This window comes from Ipomoea nil, unplaced genomic scaffold, assembly GCF_001879475.1.
Source record: "Ipomoea nil cultivar Tokyo-kokei standard unplaced genomic scaffold, Asagao_1.1 scaffold0188, whole genome shotgun sequence".
Lineage (NCBI taxonomy): Eukaryota > Viridiplantae > Streptophyta > Magnoliopsida > Solanales > Convolvulaceae > Ipomoea > Ipomoea nil.
In genome coordinates this window covers 1,510,946-1,531,824 of record NW_017616616.1, presented here as the reverse complement: position 1 = coordinate 1,531,824, position 20,879 = coordinate 1,510,946, and the positions used below count along the sequence as shown (strand labels likewise).

Sequence of the window (20,879 nt, the reverse complement as noted above, 5' to 3'; positions counted from 1 at the left end):
GGCAAAAAAAAAATTAAAGTAGACTGAAATTAGAAATGCCCCAATAACAGTAGGACCAAAAATGGAATTCACTCCTATATGTGAAGTGTATATGTTTGAAAGAGAATTTGATAGTTTTCCCCACGACTTATAGATTCTTGGCAGCATCTTAATTCAACATGTCACTCATAATATTGGATTTTTTGGTACGATAATAGTGTTCTACCTATTTAATCAAGTTTTTTTTTGGTTGCCTTATGTGTGTGAATATATAAGCATTACAATCAATTGTAATTGTCTTTAAGCTTTCTAATACAAGACTCCTAATTTCTGGTCACAAGTTTGTTTCTTGTCAAAATATCTTGATTCATACAAAATTTTTCTAGTACAATTTATCTTATACAAAAATAAAATTTATCCATTTCATACTATTCACCAAAACAAATATATTTGGAGTGTTGTTTGGTGCTCCATTATTATATTGCATAACAAGCAATTCTCCACTTTGGTTTAGTGGACATGATACACGGAATAGAATAGGTATGCTCGTCTACTCAAACGAATTTTGGTTCATTCGTGTCAGGATAGCTGCCATTTTATTGATGCTATATTTGAGAGTTTCATAAACTCGTGACATATATACAATATAATTTTCGTTAAAAATTGAATCCATGACCAAATGATTCTAACCTCAAAGTTCTTGTAACTTGAGTAATTAATATGTGAGTGCAATCTTAATCGAGTTGATTGTACAAATGGTTCAATAGTCATAAGGTTCAACTCTTCATGAAAACTACAATCTATTGACAATATTTGTTTAAGCAGGTCAACTATGTGCAACTTAGGCTGTTTCACATAGAGCACATACACATCAAATCATGTATATAAACTACACCCAACTTACCAAGGATTAAAAAATGCAGGTATGAATTTGACATTTGACCAGTTGAGACACATCTTGTGATTTCCTTCTCACGAGTTTCTAAGACATGAGCGGTGGCAATTATATAGTGGGCCGCAGTCCACAAAGCTTTGTAGACCATGGTCCAAAACGACAAACACTATAGTGTATCTAAACTGACACTGCAATTGAATTGAAATGAAACTGTAGTTGTGTTGAAATGAAACTGCAATGTATACAAAATGAAACTGAATAACAATTTCACATATTTGAGGGTATATTGTCCAACGAAACTGTAGTTATATCAAAATTATATTGTAGTTGTGTTGAAATGAAACTGCTAGTATATTTGATGCATGGACCATAATGCATTGTGGATCGCAGTCCACAATATAATTTGCCCATGAACAGTGAGAGGTTTTAAGTTTGGGATTCCAAAGAAAAGCTCTATTGTCATTTGGGATTCACTATTTTAGATGGGAGGTTGAATTTATAAATGTTCGCGTCTTGTTAAAGAGTTCTATATTAGAATTTTCATATAATTTCCGTCAAATCCAAATTAGTCTTACATGAATACAAATATTGAATATTACTCCGTACATGAAAAAAAAGACAACTCAAGTCACCCAAAGTGGGTTGAAAAGGAATAGTATTGAGCATTAGAAATTTTGGAACCTTCAAGATTGGTGCAATACCCCAAAAGTAAAAATAGTACAGTAGTGGTGTCTCTTCTCCCACAACAACAAAACATAAGACAATCATATATATGTGCCTATTGGGCTATAAATACACATATTCCATATATATATATATATATATATATATATATATATATATATATATATATATATATATATATATATATATATATATATATATATATATATATATATATATATTTCAAAAGACTAGTCACTAGTGGGTTGCTCTCATTTCACACCTACAAGAAAGATTGTAACCAAAGGCAATAATTCTGCTAACATTATATGCATATGAAGTAGTAGTGGCATTGGGTGCAGTCCACATTTCCTTTAGATAATTTCCACATTGTTTCACCTTTTTCTTTCATGGCATACATAAAAATAATAATAATAAGACATACTTAAATTTCAAGTTAGTGACAACAAAAATCAATCTTATGATGAATTACGATCCTTCGACAAGAGTATCAAATACTTGTAATTCAAGTGTGAAATTCTTAATTTTTCAAAGTGATCTAAATATGTACGTACACATATTATACTTGACGGAATAAATCTAATTGCATTAAAAAAAAAAAAGACTTTAATTAATTGCCTCAATCGGGTGAGAGTGGAGATCCCTAATCTATTTGCTCTTGCAATCTAGCTACTAAGTATCTTATCTACCATCGAGTCACTCTCAACTAAGCCAATTAAAGAATCTTGTTATATATGTAACACTTTTCTTAGTTGATCTAACTAAAAACCAACAACTCAAAATTATATGCCAATTCCATCGAGAGGCCCATGTGATTCAAACACTTGTAACCCAAGTATGGAATTTTCAATTTTCAAAATCTTCCAATATACACACATATTATATTATACTTGATAAATAATCTCAACACATTTCAGAAAGTCTCTAATTAATTACTTTAGCTAAGTGGAACTAAGAATCTCTTACCTATCCTTTTTTTTTTTTTTTTAATAATCTTCTATGTAGCTACTGTCGAATCACTCTTTACTAAACCCGTCCAAAAAACTCAATGAATAACACTTTTCTTAGTTGGTCTATCCAGAAACCAACACCCAAAGTTATCAGAAAAAGATGTGTCCATTCAGAACAAAAGTGCCTGATAATGTGAAGCTTTAAAAGCCTAATGATTGATGACTTTAATTAGTGCTTAATTGTCACGCTCAAATTAATGAACCCTAAAACGGGCTTAGTGATTGGATCAAACAAAATAGATTCCTTCTTAGTCACCCTCCAATTTGAAAATAAAAGGCTAATTCATTAATTATAAGGAGAAATGTTTACGATACAGATTGTTAGAATGACAATACATTCTTTACAGTCAAATTTCCTAACAATGTAATAAAAAACTTGAATCCCAGACTGTTTTACAAATTTGAAGCCGAAGTTGTTGGATGAACTCGGCTTCTTCACAGATCTGGTCAAACATAGCCAAGCCTGACTCTGGTGAGACCATTTTATTATTCCACGCTTATGAGGAGAACTCGTCAAAGAGACGAGAATGAAACACTCGCCTGCAGAGAAACGAGAGAAAACAAACTAGTCAAAGGAACAAAGGGATAACGTAGAACCAAAAGAAAACAACATAAATAGAGGGTCACCCTCCAATTAATCACCCTTTAATCTCTTCATCATGGGAACTAATTAAAAAAACTGGATGGCATGACAAAACACTAACATGCGATGGTTGGTTTCATGTGACATTCATTAATTAGTGTCATTTTTCTTTTTCTTTTTTCTGCGTCGTCTTTTCTTAATTTTGAGGGTAGGGCAGAAAGGTGATGAAGGAAGTGTGTAGAGTGTTACTTTTGGTGAGAATCTAAGAAAGTAATATAATGGCCATTGTTAAAAGACTATTAAATCTGAAAAGAAGAAAAAGTGATTGTTTGGGTGAGTGGCGCCTTACTCTCAACATTAATTGTCACGGGGCGTTTTATCTCGGTATTAGAATCAAAGTGACGGGACTTGAAAAGAGTAATTCGAGCATAGCTTTCATATTAAAAGATCAGAAATTTTATTATTGTCACACATTTTTAGTTGAATTAATTACATAAAATCTTATTAATTAATACATTTATCTCTTTTATGTAATTTGGGACTATTATTCAAGAATGAAACTCTTATGTAGTAGCTGGGTGTTTTATTCGTCATGCAATAAAAAGAATCAAAGGGATCTAAACCAAAAATAATGATCGTTGGATAGCGTCAAAGTTGAGGAAAAAATTAAAACATATTTTACATTATTTGATTAATGTAGAAGTTATTGCAATGGAACATAAATTTCTCAATTTTAAGAAAAATGAATTCCTTGATTTTGTTAAGTATTTCACTTTTCACACGTACTTTTTTAGCAAAAGGAAGACAACATGAATTTTTATATTACTCTTACATATCTTTATTATGTAGAGTCATTGAATTTTTATATATATTAATTATTTTCAAGAACTTATTTTTTACAAATCAAATAATAGAATTAATAATTTTAAGTAATTTCTTTTTTACAAAATTCAATGGTTCGTCTGGAAACCCAAAAAATATAATGACCTTGAAAGTCATTTTTGAAAATTTTAATGTTTGATTAAAAAAGTCAACGAAAAATACTTATTCTAATCAAAGAAAAAAAAATTCATTTTAACTGAAATATAATTTGAGATTTTTACTTGAAAGATATTTTCTAGATTTGTCTCTCACACTCCACTTTCTTTTTTCCCCCTCCCTCTAATTGGTATAAATTACTATTTGGATTGGACCAAACTATTCAGTTCATGCAATTAATCTATTTTTATAGGTTAGTAACATGTTGCCCTTACAAATGAATGATTTAGCCATTGCATTCTTCTATGATGGCTTCGGTGTCATCATAACAACAACAATAACAACTAACTTTAATTTTAATATGACATTTTTTTTTTAATGTTGGGGTGTTAAGTAATGACTGTTAGCTGATTGTGTTAGTGAGTTTGAATGTTTGATTAGTTGATAACATTAGTTTATTGTAGAAAAGTGTTTGGTAAATTAGCTGTTTGGTAAAAAAAACTGATCGAAAAAACTACTTTGAGTAATTTTTTTTTAATATTAGCATTTTAGAGCAATAAGTTGTTACAAAAAAATAATAATAATAATAATAATTAATCAAACACTTATATTGATTGTTTAACCAAGTCAAACAGCTAATAGTCAAATAATTCAAAATTGATTGATAGACTAACTATTTTACCAAACAGTGCCATTGTAAATTACTAATTTCTTTTTAGGAAAAAAAAAATTGAAGGCATGCATGGGTTCCTTCATTTCCTCCTATGTTTCCAGATCTGGATACAAAGGAGGCTTCTTTGTTACATGACTTGTTTGTATCCCAATGGAGACAAACAGACCACCTCTATAGATGGAGACCTTCATTTGCCTTTGATTTTTAATTTTAATTTTTTTTTTATTATAATCAAAATAAATTTCACATTAGCACAATCTGGTGAGGATAGTCGTCCAGGAGAGAAATAAGAATGCATGTCAATCATATGTCTAGATCAACGAATTAGATGTAATTTTGAAAAAACGACATGGTGGCATTTTTGTAAATAACTCAAACTTTGATGTAAGTAAATGTGTTATAAGTGCAAGTAACTGGTGCATCTTTGCAAGTAAAAAGTGTAAGTAAAATCACTTACAAATGCAAGTAATTTTACCTTGTTAACGACATTCGTGCACCTAGGTGCAACTACTTATAACTATAGATGCACCTAGTTATAACGTCAGGTGCACTTAGTATTGATGTTTAGTGTAAATCTTACTTGTACCTATAATACATTTTACATGCACTTGTAATACATTTTACTGCACTTAGGTGCACTATATGAAACTGATACTTGCACTTGTAATATATTTTACTTGCACTTCGATGTTAAATTATTTACAAAAATGTCACCACATTTTTTAAAAAATCAGTGTTTATCATCCATTGGATCTAGACACGTAGGCGGATGACATGCATTCTCATTTTTTTCTTGGGCAAGCCATTCGCACCTGAACGCTCTCCTATATATACACATACATACATATGAGAACATGATTTCTTGTAAAAAGTGAAAATTGATTTTAACATTCCGTCAAGGTTTATTAATGGTTGAGAGTTATATATAGGCATAATTAGCCTATAGGTCAATTTTGGCTTATTTGATCATTATTAGTTGTTTGACTTGGTTTAAAAATCAATATAAGTGTTTGGTTAATTAGCTTTTTGTATTCCAAAATGTTAAAATTCAATAAGTTACTCAAATCGACTTTTTCAATTAGCTTTTTTAGAAAATAAATTATACCAAACAGCTATCAGCTAACAACTAATTTACCAAACACCTTTGTACAATCAGCTAATGTTATCAACTAGACCTCCCACATAGGGGAGTAATCCGATACCAGTGGACCACAAGCCACTTGGTAATGTTATCAACTAGTTATACCCTCTAATTAACCCAATCAACTAACAGCTAACAACCATTTACCAAATTTGGCATTTTTTAAAAAAATGAACAATTTTATAATCATTGCAAATTTTGAAGTTTGTAATATTTATAAAACTGATTCCTATATATTTTTTTATTTTTTTATTTTGCAGCATTCAACCGTTACTTTACCTAAATAATTAAATAGATCATATTAATTTTCACTTTTTAATCTGATAGCTTGCTCTCACTTCTCACCTGAATCCTCTCATACATATATACAGCCATATAGGATTCCATTATTGGCATGACATTCTGGCTTTTTGGTAAGGGACTATTAAATGGGATGATATTTACACATATATATGGTCCCCAATAGATAGATATATATAGGAAAGTGGGGGTTGTTTTGTCAATGATTTCTCATTTCCCATTGGATTAATTAGTGTTTAATTTTTGCTCCAAAAAAAATTAGTGTTTAATTAATACTCAAAGTCTAATCATCTTCCATTTTACATTTTATTATATATTATATATATTCCACTGACAAATACTCTTTAAAGAATAAAAGACCTAGGATTCCAATGTAACACCTCAGAAAGATTAGATTCCATTCTGGAATATGTTTGTTCTTTTATGTATGCGGTATCTATGAATTCATGGTGTTGCTATGTTAACCTCACTGTTCAAATTTGTATAACAGTAAACTTGATATCTCTTCTTACCTTTTTTTTTTTTTTTTTTTTTGCGTGATGAGAAAAACCCGCAGTCATTATCTGAGGATGACAATAGGTAAACCTTACTTTTATGTAGTAGTCCATAAATAACATAAGAAACGTAAACTGCAATAGAAAGATCATGTGCGACAGGCCACTTGACTAAGAAAGTCTTAGCAAGAATAAAATCTGTGACCGTCGAGTATAAAAATCATGCACCACTAACTTTTTTTGGATGTTAATGGCTCTATTACATTGTAGTATCTGTTATCTGTTCATATACTTTCTCAACCTACTGAAACACAAAGAACAAATAACGCCTCCATTAAGGCTCGAACTCACCATCTTTTAAATGAAAGTCCAACCCGGATATCATTAGACCACATAGTCTTGGTCATGCACCACTAACTTAGTTGTCACTTTCAGGGAAAAATTGATATCTCTTCGTTACGAGATGTATTAAGATAATTCTTTTTGAATGTGTAAATTTTTTAAATTCGTTATTTGAACGGACGAGAATTCGGGAGAAAATTTAAGTTGGAGAAAAAGATTTTTACTTTTTTTTTTTCCTAGTAAATGTGAACTAAAAGTTTAGGTTCTTAATAGATTAACACATTAAGACATTGTATCGGACGAAAATGGAATGCTTCAAAAGATAGATGGAGCCCCTAATAACTTTGAAAACGTACAACTATTTGAGGTCCATTGAACATGCATGGTGAAGCCACATATATATATATATATATATATATATATATATATATATGTATATATATATATATATGCTTTTGGCATGTGGAACATTTATGGTACGTACAATATATATGTAAAAGATTATATTCACCTTGTTTTGCTTATCTTAATGTCTTCAAGCTAGTCTAAGTAAAATTCATTATGTATTAAAGAAAAAGTAAAATTCAATATAACATAATAAAAACTTATATAAGACCGTTACACGTAATTTAAATATCAAATGTATAATAGTTTTAATAAAAATCTAAAGCATGTTTGGATATAAATGGAAAGAGTTCGAATAATTGAGGGTGGACTGAGACTAAAGTGTATGATGTAGTGACGAATTGTAGACTTTTTTAAAAATACAAATATATAGTATTTATAAGAAAAGAGTCTAACCATTATAATTAAGTTAATGCAAGATAAAAATGGGGGAGATGACGACTAATGAATGTTTGTCGTTTGTAGCATAAGACAAATAGCTAGAGTTGTAACGTATAAGATTGATATTGATGATAACTACCTACTGTGTCTTGTAGTGATCCCAACTAAGAGTAGTTTCGATCCAGATAACTTCATAACTAATAAATGTTTGGAAGTGATTCCTCATGAGAACGACGGAATCAATCATAAGCGACCAAATGACCTATAGATTCGAGTTCAAGTGATCAAGCAAATCAAAACTTAACGGGTCATGTCTAATATGGTGTGGATATTAATCCTAATTAACATGTAATATTGACGGGTCAAGCGGTATAATTGTGATTCTCCCAAATGATAAGTCATGTTTGAGCCTCAGTAGAGACATTGATGTTTGACAAAAAATTATAATTAAAAGTTAACCTAATCTACAAATAACTTATCAGATCAAATCAAAAGATGTCATAAAACGCTGCTACTAAATATCAAGTTTAAAACTCTCTTATATTACACTATAAGAGTACATATATTATTTTCAGTAACATTTTTTATAAAAAAAAATAAAAATCATTTTCCGTAACATTATATTTGCCGGTAAAGCCATAAAGAATGTACTACAATGAACAAGTGGTGATGACATAAAGAAGTTCCCAGTTGATGAGGAAATAGTAAATGCACATCTGACTATTGGTAAAGGAATGCAGCCTTTTTGCATTGAAATCCGAGGCAAAATCGCGTCATAAATCTCGCGATTTTTTTACTTTTTTTTTTCTCGAAAGATATAAGAGATGTATAGAGACCGAATAATCGCGATAAAACGTCACTTTCAATTTGGTGCCGTATTTTTTATTTATTCTTCCATCTTCTCTCCCTGCTTGCTTCTGCGCTCCTGCCTGTCAGTTGCATGTCAACGTAACAGATTACTCATAACCCCGTTTTGTTAATTCTAGTCGGCCACCCAAAATTTTTTATTTTAAATTATTAATTAATTTATTTATTATAGAGGTATGTTATGGAATTTTATTGTATTAAAATTAATTTTTTTTTTTTTTTTGGGTGGGTTGGGGAAGAATGTTAAGAGTTTTAGTTAAAATTGATTTGTATAGAAAAGGGTTCATAATATGGAAACTTGAATTAGAAACATTATATTAGTGATTGTTTGACGGTAAATAAGGTTACCCGAATAGTTCTAGAAAGTAATCAAGCTTGAATTGCTTAAGAATTTCAGTACAAAGTATTGAACGTATCCTTGCCTAATGAAAAGTACCATACTTATATTAGTGCCCTCAACGTTCTTTGCTGAAGTAACGGCCCTATAATAATGGGAAGCTGATTCTGCATTAAGTGTGGTAATCGTTTCCCGTTGAATAGGTCGATGTTGAAGTAAATGTTTCGGTTACGTGACCGTTAGTCTTTTTCGGCTAATTCCGAGTTGAGTGTCAGTCCAATTATCCTATCAATGTTCATAATATAGATGACAAATCGGATCTTGAAAATTCCTTAATTCGTATAGTTAAAGAGCTCTTAAGTTTTTGTAGCAATGCTAGGGGAGTTGTTTCTATATCTAACGGTAATGAATGCTTGATTACTTCCATTAATCTTTGTTGTAAACATTTCAGCATATAATTAATGAATTAGCTCCTTTATTATTATTTTAAAAAAAAAGTAAAAATAGAGTCAACACAATAAATTTTAGTTTATTTATTGAGAATTTGAGATGTTTAAATTTCAATTTAAAGTCAGTAAAATTCTTAAAAGAAAAACAATTTTGAAACGGGGGTGGGTGTTAAGGCTTCTATTTTTGCTAGATTTGAATACTATTTTATCCCCCATGAGCAAGCCCTAAAAGAATATTATCATCCTTAAATTAAAGAATATAAGAAAAAATATGGTGGATGCATAATCATAATAATAGAAAAAATAACATAAATTATAACAATAGAAGTATTTTTATCTAAAAATTCAAATATTATATAGCATAATTTTTAAAATACAATACACAAAATAATTAGCACTAAAAACATTAACATAAATTTGAAATATAACTTTGATCGAGACTTATTATGTTTTTAGATTGGTATATTTAAGATGTTTCATTTAGAACAACTTGATCACATGATTACTGGTAACATTATACACGATTCCTTGTTTTCTCATCATATTGATACATCCAAATATCTGATGATTCATTGATTCTGTCTCATAAAAAGAAAAAACTAAATTAATAATTAAATTCAACATGTATTCTTTATATTATAAGCAGTTTTTTTAATAAGAATATTATATATTTTATATAAAGAGAGGCAACTTTCTAGTGCCCATCCAGAATTATTCTCAATCGTCCAAATAATTTAATATTTAAAATACTGTATTTTACTATTTTCACCAAAAAGCAAAAAGTAAACGAAAATCAGGGGTATATTCATCAACCCACGCCTTAAAGATTTTCTCACACATCATTTAAAAGTCTCGTCCTTTTATCTCCAATTTCTCACGAAACTATCACTTTCAGTCTTTCACTGCTTTAGGGCCCACGAACCCGCAATGACAACTTTGCCCCAAACACCTCACCTAATTTACCACAAGATGCCCCGGTAAGTCGACACGGCGGCCCGCCGGTCCCCGTCTCATCGTGAAATTAAGATTTATGAACAATCGAACATCCGATGAACAGCACAATAAAAAACTATTGAAATTACTAATTAGCAATCGTGAAGCTACAAATCTTTTATCTATCATTTCGAAGAAAAAAAAAGTGAAAAATCTGAAATAAGATTAATCATCCCATGAATAACAATCGCTAGAGCGAGATTTTATCATCACAACAATTTAATTACGAATTTCTCTTCACTTTTTTCGATTCATTTCTCTCCCTAGAGAGCAACAAACAAGAGCGGAAACAGCTGCGGAGATCGATGGAGGTATCGATCTCCCTTCCCCAGCTACGTTCCGTTTCCAATCCCACGTCCAGTAGATACGCCGTGTTATTTCGTGTTTCCACCTTCAGAGTTTGAAGATCTTGGCGGCCCTCACGACAGGATTCTCCCTCGCGATGGCCTCCCGGCCGGCGGCTTTGTAGTCGTAACTGCAGTCGTGTCGGTCGGAGTACCGGTGCTCTCCGCAGAAGAGCTCGCCGCACCGGCAACGGAATCCGGTCAAGCCGACCTTCCTCCGGCAGCCGGAGCAACGGTTCACCTCTCTCTTCGCAGGAGCCGGCGAGCTCTCTCCGGTTTTCTCGTCGATTTTGTCCGTCGAATCTTCCAGCTTCTTCAGATCTGGAACCGTTCTCCCGGGAGAAGTCCTCCGGAAGGTAGATCTAGGCGACTTCTCGGCGAACTTGTGCGGAATCGGCACTGTTGACGCCGCGACGGAGCTGGAGGTAGACGCAGCCGTGGTGGCGTTGAAGCACTTCTGACACATGCTGTTGGTGGCCGGGTTCCCGGTCACGCCGCAGTTGTTGACGCACGGCGTTATGGTCTCAGGTACCACCTTGAACTCCGTCTCCTCCTTCTCCGTCTTCTGTACCATTTTCACAACAACAAAAATTTCTCAAAAGAAAAAAACAAACGATTTCTGTATGAACAATTCTAGAGAGAGAGAGCTGAGGTTGAAGAAACGGAGAGAGAGAGAGATATAGGAAGCGAGTCGGATTTGGGTTGGGTTTGAGGAGACGAGAGGAGATTTAAGGGGGGGAGAGAGGTCGGTAATGGCGATAGAATAATGGCCTCATTAGGGACGCGTATCACGCAAATTGGAGGCCGCTGTGTGGACCAAAATGCCCTTGTAACTTTTTCGTAATTACGCCAATTTGGTGGTGGTCGTACTTGGGCGGTTCTAGATTAGCTCTGACGTGTTATTTACTTAAGCGTCACATTTCTGAATATTTTAATATTGTTCCCTTCGGGGGACCCTTCACATATACCGTATAATATAATATAATATATAATAATATTCTTAATATTTATATGTCCTATAATCCTAACATAAATTATTGATAATAAAATACGGATTAAAATTTGAGAGCTTTTGAATAAAATAATATAATATTATGGTTTGTCATTGCCCACAATCTACTACAATAATATAATATTGTTACTGTTTATACGTTCGGTAGTCTCTACATAAATTAACAAATGATAGAAATACGAATTAGAACTTGCGAGTAAAGTTAGAGAGTATCTGAATGAAATAATATGATATTGCTAGTGTTTATATGTTTGGTAGTCCTTATATAAATTAAGGAGTAGTAGAAATATAGATTAAAAATTATAAGTAAAGTTATAGAGTGTTTGGATGAAGTAATATAATCTTGCTAGTGTTTATGTGTGGTAGTCCTTGTATAAATTAACTAGATAATACAAATCAAATTTTGTAGGTAAAGTTAAAGAGTATTTTGATGAAAAATATAATATAGCTATTGGCTAGTGTTTATGGCATTAGATGGCTTATTATTGATGTAGTAAATATGGAGAATATTACCGAATGTACAGTGTTTCGGTCGAACTTGAGTTCGTCATTTTCTTAGTCTGCTTGTTGGTTTAAGTTCATATGTTCGGGTCACGTGACAGCGGGTCAGAGATTTCCGGGTAAAATAATGTTAAATAATCTTTTATGAGCTATAACTTGAATGCAGAAGCACAATTAACATTGAATCACATTTAAATCAAATCAATTAACTAAACAATGTTTATGATCATTGATTTTTAATTAAACAGAAGTAAAGATAAAACTTACTTGTTCAATTGAAGATGTAATTTTTAAATAGGCTTAGATCAAGAATGTTTCACCTATCTAATTTGTATGCCTTATTAATCTCGTGATGATACGGAGACTGGAAAACTTAGAGATCGAAAAACTAAATAATCCCTAGAGTTTTCCTGTGTATTTATAGATGTGATGAGAAACCCTCTTTCAAGAGGAATGGGTAACTTCCTTGAATAGAAATCCCTTTAGGAATGTGAAACCTCCTTTTAGAAAACACATAACCTTTTTCCATTATACATCTTTTAACCCTTATAAACTTAAATGTTAATAGGATGAGAGGGATGGAATTTCACCCAGTAATTCCGTCTTTACACCTCACTAATCATCAACGTTAGTACCTTATGAAATTACAACCTTTACTATATAAATCAGTGTTATGAAATAATTATTTATAACAAAGGTTAGCTTTTGAGGATGCCCAAAAGCCCTCATCTTTAACATTTAATGTGGTATTTATAGGATGGTCTATGGGAGCACATGCCGCGAACCCGACATGTAGGACCATTCAAAAGGGCAGACCGGGGACTTCACTGCTTCCCCCACACGTCTGAAGATTCCTAATACTAACATCCTTCTCTCACTTCACGACTTTATAGAGTCTCTTAACCTCTTAAGTGTTGTAGCTTGGGTTTTACATCTCCTGACCTCAGAGGATAGGGAGCACCCCAAGGCCTTAGCGGTAGGCTTATTTACCAAACTCTGGTCGGCACACAAACATGTGGTCAATCCGAGAGAATTAGGGTCGAGAATGATGCTCTCCGATAATTCGTACCGGCACCGACCCGATACACAATACGGGCTAGTCCATGGATATTCCCCAACAATTATAGTTATGAGCAATAGCCGGGGAAACTTTTGTTTTACTTCATGCAAATATAATATAGCTAGTGTTTGATAGTTCTTATATAAATTAACAGGTAATAGATTAATAGAAACACATACAAAAACTTGTAAGTACAAATGTACAATTATAAACTATTTGGATGAAGAAGGAAGTAGCTTGAATCACCAGAGATGATTCGTGAGCTCAAGTGTTTTAAATATTTACAGATTATGAACTCTCAATAAAGAGACATTTATATATGGTTAGAAAATTTTACAATTATAAATTAAATAATCGACATTTGTGACTTTAGAACATAATTCAGGAGATAGTTATAACATACAATCTTAAAACTAGTAATAATTGTCTATTTTGTCACGTAATAATCCAAAACCATAATGAATTTAGAACTGCTAAGTGATTATTTTTGTAAAAGTAAAATAACCATATGAATCAAATATGCCAAAAGAGTTGAACGCGAATGGTTGAATATGCCAACCCGTATTAGGTACCCGATAATAAAATAATAAATCTCCAACAAATATAATATAATATATATAAATACATAAATGTAAATACGGAGCAGTAGGATATTTTTTATTTTTTATACAGCCTGGAAGTGTTAGGAAAGTGACCCCTTCTATGCGAAGGACATCTTTATATTTTCTAGAATAATAATGATGCTTTTTTCAAAAATATATACTCCGTTTTATATTAAATATTATCTCAAAATATTATAATAATATATGGAGTATTGATTTATTAATAGTTAAAATAATATAAGATTGGCACAAGTGTCAAATAGACTCATCTATTACTGTGAAGTGCTCAATTCCCACCACAAACTAAATTAAGTGTCAAATAGGTCCATTTACCAGTTAAATTTGTTCAATTAACTTTTTTTACAGATTACCAATAGGTTACCTATTTATTAATTATTAATAAATAAATAAATAAAATAATTAAAAAAAAATTAAAAAATTAAAAAAAGATAATAGCCACCGGCTGTCTGGCGAGCACATCTGGACATCCACGGCTGTCCAACTCCGGTATTATGACCGACCAAAATCACCTAGTAGAAGAATGCATAAATATACTTATTAGTTATTTCTGCTGAAATATCAAGATGATCTAGGAAGAGGAAACTAATCAATCTTGCAAAAAGTCATTTTACTTTTTCATCATCTGGTAAGTTCTGGAGATAATCAATCAAAGGCTTCGAGTATTCTACCAGTGTTGTTATATTGTTCGTATCTGTCAGATCGATGCCAGATCCTGTGAGGTCCAACGCAGTAGGATGCAATCCCGTTTCCTCCAATAAAGCAACAGTTTTGTACCAACACCAAGTTCCAAATCCCTCTCCATGTATCAAAACAAACTTCTTCGTTTTAATGTTCTCCAAGATTTCCAGTGACTGCAGCAGATATTTCTCATTAGTTCAACTTCACACTTGTTTGATGGTTTTCATTCAAATCAACTGTTTCCTATCATGTTTTCTCCTTTTGACTAATTCATATCCTCTGCAAATATATTTTAATTGGAGTTCGATTCCCAGATTTGGACCTCAGTTGGACGGCTGTCTGTGAATGGGCAGCCACCGGCTGTCCTCGCCGGACAGCCGGTGGCTATTATCTTTTTTTTTTTAATTATTTTATTTATTTATTTATTAATAATTAATAAATAGGTAACCTGTAAAAAAAGCTAATTGAACAAATTTAGCTGGTAAATGGGTCTATTTGACACTTAATTTAGTTTGTGGTGAAAATTGAGCACTTCGCAGTAGTAGATGGGTCTATTTGACACTTGTGCCTATAAGATTTAGTGAAAACAAAATTAGAACGTATTTTAATCATTTTTAAATATGATTATTTATCCTCTACCCCCCGGGGTTGGTTCAACTATAAGGATAACAATAGTTTTGACTTTTGAGTAGCATGTAGCCTCATATATTCACCCTCCAACTCTCCAAGTCTACAAATACGAAATTTTCTATTTTGACCTGATAAGATAATAAATGAGTAAATAACGATAACACAGCGACACATTAGATGTGACTATTGATGGATCAGTGTTTGATTCTCCATAAAGAACTCACTACATTATGTGAAATTCTTACACTGTGACTGTCGGGAGTTGATCATGTATTATTAGATTCATTGCCCGCAATTATCACCAAGGAACCAGTTAAGTTGTCTATGTGAGCCCAACTTATATTTACTCTCTTAATTTGACTTTATTTTTATTTTTATTGTTGATTTTTAAAACGTTATATTAAAGGATTGGGTAGTATAGTTGTATAATTTTAAAATTCATTTCTAACCTACCACCCATTACAATTGAAATTTTTATATCATAGCCCATCAAGGGATCAACTGCCCATAATCGCTTTACATAAATTGACCCCTGCAACTTGCATGAGAATTGAGAAATGACTGAACTCACCATTAAGTCATTAACTAATTATATGATCCACAATTTCCACATCACTTGGGATGTTTCATGCATTAGATATGTAATGTTAATTACATATAATTAGAACAGGAAGTTTATGAAAGAATTAGTATCCAGTTTAGTGATCGACTATAGTGATTTTTCTTGATTTAGTCATATTTTTTGTATATTTAATTAGATTTTCGATTTTGATAGTTTTACGCAATTTACACCCACCATTGCAATCTTGTAAAATCACTTAAAACCAAATGCTATTTAATTATGATCATAAAATTCTAAACAAATCGTTATTGGGTCACCAAGTTTAAGTATATATATATAAAGGCAAAACAGGCAATAATGTGAGAAGGAAAGTGGGACACAACTTGCTTTCTTCTTTCCTAATCCACCATGTCCAAACTTTAAATTACTCCTAATCTTTCAGCGCGTGACAATTGTGTTCCTCCGTGTTTTAACTCCCCATCCAGAGGGCAATTTCGACAATTCAATTGCGTCCCTCCTCCCAAGTCTCCTGTCCCACCATCACTCATCTCTCTCTCTCTCTCTATAAGTCTCTCTCTCTCTCTCTATATATATATATATTATATGAGCGGCTCATTCAGTAGCGGCGCTTAGCCGCCCAACCTGACCGTCTCTTTCTCAACTTTGGAGTCGGCTTGCTGAGGCCTTTGCTTTTTCATTCGGTTGTGTGGGACCCCAGTCAAGTTTTGGGTCCCACTCTTCCTCCCCATTCTATCTCTCGCTTTCACGTGCTGTAAATTGCGGGCCCTACCTCCAACACTATAATTTATATTATCGAGGAAGAAAGTTTATCGTCTTAATTCACACTCACGTCAATAATATCGTATCGTATGTATAACATTGTATATATTACGGGCTACATTTTGTTTATTGGATACTATTAATATTGATATCCATAGTTTTTGTTTTCTTGTCACTGTTACATTGGGTTTCAAGTAACAACCCCATCATAATAATAGCATGTATAGAAGCATAGTCAGTGTCAAATTAGTAGTAACTTGTTGAATATGTAACTTAATAACTCAACTATACTCTTTTACCGATTTAAGATTCACATTATTATTTGATCCATTTGAGAGTTTATTTTTTACAAATGTGAAAGAATAACTCTTTTGAATAAAGTTTGATAACAATTCAACAATAAAATTATTAAAATGTAATGTGATTATCAAATATCGAGATGTCGGGTCAAGCAATAATGCGGATCCTAGATCACAATTGTTTGAAATCATGATGTGCATTTCCGAAGCACAAATGAAGTGATAGCGAAGCATATGTCCACAGTTACAGCTACGACACAACAAAGGCTTTTCTAATTCAAGGATTGCTGAAGGAATATATATATATATATATATATATATATATATATATATAGTGTCAGGTTAAGACGAAAATCTAACGTCAAGAACTAAATTTGTCACTTTCGGCCATAACTAAGGAGTAAAAAATGGATACAGTCATAATTGATTGACTAAGCCGGAGTACTCGGATTCAAATATGCAATTTTTTCCAAATTTATTTATACTGATTTTCTGGTGGGTCTTCATTAGATGAATTTATTTTCAATGTATTCATACTTATCCGCAATTGACAAAATTGTCTCTGTTTTTTTCTTGAATTGGTTTATGAAAACGACTATTTGTGATATATATATATGAAATTAATGATGCATATAAAACACGAATAGTTGAATCATTCAAGAAATTCATACTTTTGCATTTTGCAGTTTCAACTTTTTGTTGTGCGTATATAGGGTCATTTGACTTATTTCTACTTTTGATCCCCAAACTATTGTACATTTTTAGTATTGGCTCTCAATTCATAAAGCCTACACTCCGACCCAATAAGATTGTAGAAAGATAAATCACAATTATTTAACGACTTCTTAGTAAAAAAACATCCACAACGAATACATCGCAATAGGTAAAACTCTCATATTGTGATCGTCAATGTTTAATCCTGATTCTTAAATCATTACCCACAAAAAACACATTACGATAGATAAAACTCCCATATGCTTACTCCTGATTCGTAAATCATTACCCTCAAAGTACTACCTGAAATACTAACTGAACTGCCCGTACGAGAAACTACCTGAAATACTAACTGAACTGCCCGTGCAACACTAACTGAACTGTCCGTGCAAGAAATAAGTGCTGATCAAACCAACACTCCTTGCTCCAGCCCTGCTAAATCTTCTAACAATCTTGAATTATAGAGTTGGTGAATAAACAAAAGATTGAAATTAAATAAGCTTTACAAAGCAGTATATATAGAAGACTAATCACAAGAATGTCAATAAACCAAGCCACAAAAGAAGCAAAGTGCAGATGAAGCCATAACATGATGCACTACACTGATAAACAAGAAATCGAAAACCTTCCTTGATTTCTTGAATAGATGCCATATCACGCCTCTCTTCCATCCCCCCTCCTCCCTAGATTTTGTCGAGCTTTTCAGCCTTAACAACCGGGTTGGCTTTGGATATGGACTCCTGAGCTGCCTTCTGGTAATCGAACTGGCACTCGTGTTTGTCAGAGTAGCGATGAACCGCGCAGAAGAGGTTCCCGCATCGACAGCTGAAGCCTGTTAGCCCCACTCGCTTCCTGCAAGCGCTGCACCTCTTCGGACCTTCCTTCGTGTTCTCACCGCCGTTGTTCTCGGGTTGCATGCACGAGACTTGGGCAGTTACTGCACTGGACTCGGCGGAACCATCGTGGGAGCTTACGGCGACAACATCTACGGACTTCCCGCCGTTCATGATACTCTCGATGGAGGAAGCGGCGAGCCTAGCCTGCTCTTGCTTCAAGACGGTGTCCTTGTAGCATTTAGAACACATGTTCATGGTCGCTACGGTTCCAAAGAACCCGCAGTTGTTGACGCAAAGGACGGGAGCTTGGACGCCTGCTTCGTTCTGCTCCATGTCTTTGAAATTTCCTGCACCGCAATTACTTCTTTAATAAAGAATGACTGGTTAATCATATCTACTGAGAGGATGCAAATATCAGACCTCTCTTTCATCCCAGAAAATGCGGAAAATTAGTACCAAACGATAAGCAATGTAAGTAAACTTATGATAAGTCATCAAATCCTTGGATAGAAAGATGCATATATACACACAGAGAATGCATCTTACAGCTAAACTCAGTGGGATTTATATGTTTCTTTATTTCTCAAATACATATTTTTGTTTCAAGAGTCTAGCAAAATGAAATTACCCATTTAAAAACAAAATTTGCTTTCTTGATAACAGCAAACTAAAAACACATTTAGTGGGAGGCAACCCAGTCGAGTTGGTTGGGCAATTGGCTTGGTAACCAACTAACCAACTAACCACAAGGTTCCTCGTACATTGGTCTTCTTGGTTTGAGCCAATCAGCTATCAACAATTTAGGCAATCTAGGTTGATTTACCTCCTTGTGGTCCTTTACCGGCTAGGGTCACAAGGCGAGCCTCACCCATAGTTCCCCTTCGGGTAAGGGCTATGGTTTTCCCATAAATCAAAAACACATTCACTGGGACCATAAAGCCAACGAGTAACTTGTAGCAAGACTCATCAAATTTTTAAAGAAAAGCTTTCATTAAGGTAACAGATCAATGGATGGCAACATGCAAGTTTCTTAAGCTATATGCCGACAAGAAACCATTCATGTTTCATAGTTAAGGAGCTAATCACGGGAATCATCTCCGTACACTCAAGAGTTAAGATAAGATCTTAAAAGTTCATAGTCAATATAATGTTAAAGTATCACAACCGACAAATCCACATATATTACTCCATCTCAAACACTCAATGCAACAATGTTATGATACAAACTTGCAAAAACTCATACATCCTTTTCACTTTCTCAACACCCGACAGTTAACGAAGCACAATTAGTTGTCCTGAGCAAGTTGAGATTTCAAATGAAAAAAAACAAAAACAGACAAAAAAAAAGAGGAAAGAATTCATGGTTCACTCACAACACATAAGAGTTACTTAAAATTCAGCCACTATAGATTCCTTGTAAAACATAAACATAAACAAAAAACACTCACCTGTTCGCCTGAGGAGACAAATAAAAGATCTTTCGTGTAGAAAACTGTGAACCCTACAGAACAAACGACCGCATAATCATACAATAAATTAGCAAAAAAAAAAAAAAAAAAAAAAAAACAGTGTCGTAATGTAAAGCAAACATACAAACATAAATACAAAACAGACAGAACATCCAACAGCCAAACAATCATATCTGAAATTTATACAATAGATTGGCAGAACATAGAAAATAGTTGTAATTTAACAGAAAACAAAAAAAAAACAATGCGAACGAACATCAACCGACATTCCAGCACAAACGACGGCATCTTAGAATAAAGTGGGAAAGCGAAGGGAAATTTTTGAAATTTAAAGCAAAAATCTCAATCACACCGTCAAATCAAACAACAGACATCGAACAATGTAAATATGTAAAAGTTTATCATCATCATCGTATAAGACTATAAGGAGAGGGGGTCGTAGAAACAAACCCTAGGAGGAGGAGCGAACAGGAAAAGGGCTTTGAAAAGCTTTAGGTTTGGAAGGACCAGAAGAAACTGGAAACAGAGGGAGTGGCCGAATGAGACATTTATAGTCCTACGTTAGATGGACGAGGAGAGAATGCCATCTGTTTGGGGTTTAATCTAATAAGGTTTTCTAGTACTTATAAAACACTTCAAGTTTAACTCTCCTCATTTATTTTCAAAAAAAAAAACTCTCCTCATTTTTTTGGGTGATTTTTAATGAGTTAATATCCAATTTAATCATCAATTATAATCGTATTATCTATTTTGATGGATTTATACTATTTAATTTTTTTTGTAAACATTTTTGTTAATTGACTATTAAAAATATGATCATAAAGTAATTCATCACCCTTATCTCATTTGAAATGATTTAT

The 20,879-nt window shown here is 32.9% G+C and overlaps 2 protein-coding genes and 1 long non-coding RNA gene across 3 annotated transcripts; all 3 read right to left on the bottom strand.

The window, feature by feature from the left end:
- Nucleotides 1-3,223: 3,223 nt before the first annotated feature.
- On the bottom strand, nt 3,224-19,984 carry LOC109181381. Its single transcript, XR_002054183.1, has 3 exons — nt 19,312-19,984; nt 7,085-7,091; nt 3,224-3,234 (listed from the first exon to the last, which is right to left on the bottom strand). It is a non-coding gene; the product is annotated as an uncharacterized LOC109181381 (long non-coding RNA).
- On the bottom strand, nt 10,569-11,599 carry LOC109181361 (zinc finger A20 and AN1 domain-containing stress-associated protein 5-like). Its single transcript, XM_019331114.1, has one exon. It carries the CDS (start codon nt 11,427-11,429, stop codon nt 10,905-10,907), a length of 525 nt encoding a protein of 174 aa, XP_019186659.1. The 5' UTR covers nt 11,430-11,599; the 3' UTR covers nt 10,569-10,904.
- Nucleotides 18,175-20,612, bottom strand: LOC109181372 (zinc finger A20 and AN1 domain-containing stress-associated protein 4-like). Its single transcript, XM_019331124.1, has 3 exons — nt 20,470-20,612; nt 19,999-20,051; nt 18,175-18,897 (listed from the first exon to the last, which is right to left on the bottom strand). Exon 3 carries the CDS (start codon nt 18,881-18,883, stop codon nt 18,398-18,400), a length of 486 nt encoding a protein of 161 aa, XP_019186669.1. The 5' UTR covers nt 18,884-18,897; nt 19,999-20,051; nt 20,470-20,612; the 3' UTR covers nt 18,175-18,397.
- Between the last annotated feature and the right edge of the window lie 267 nt (nt 20,613-20,879).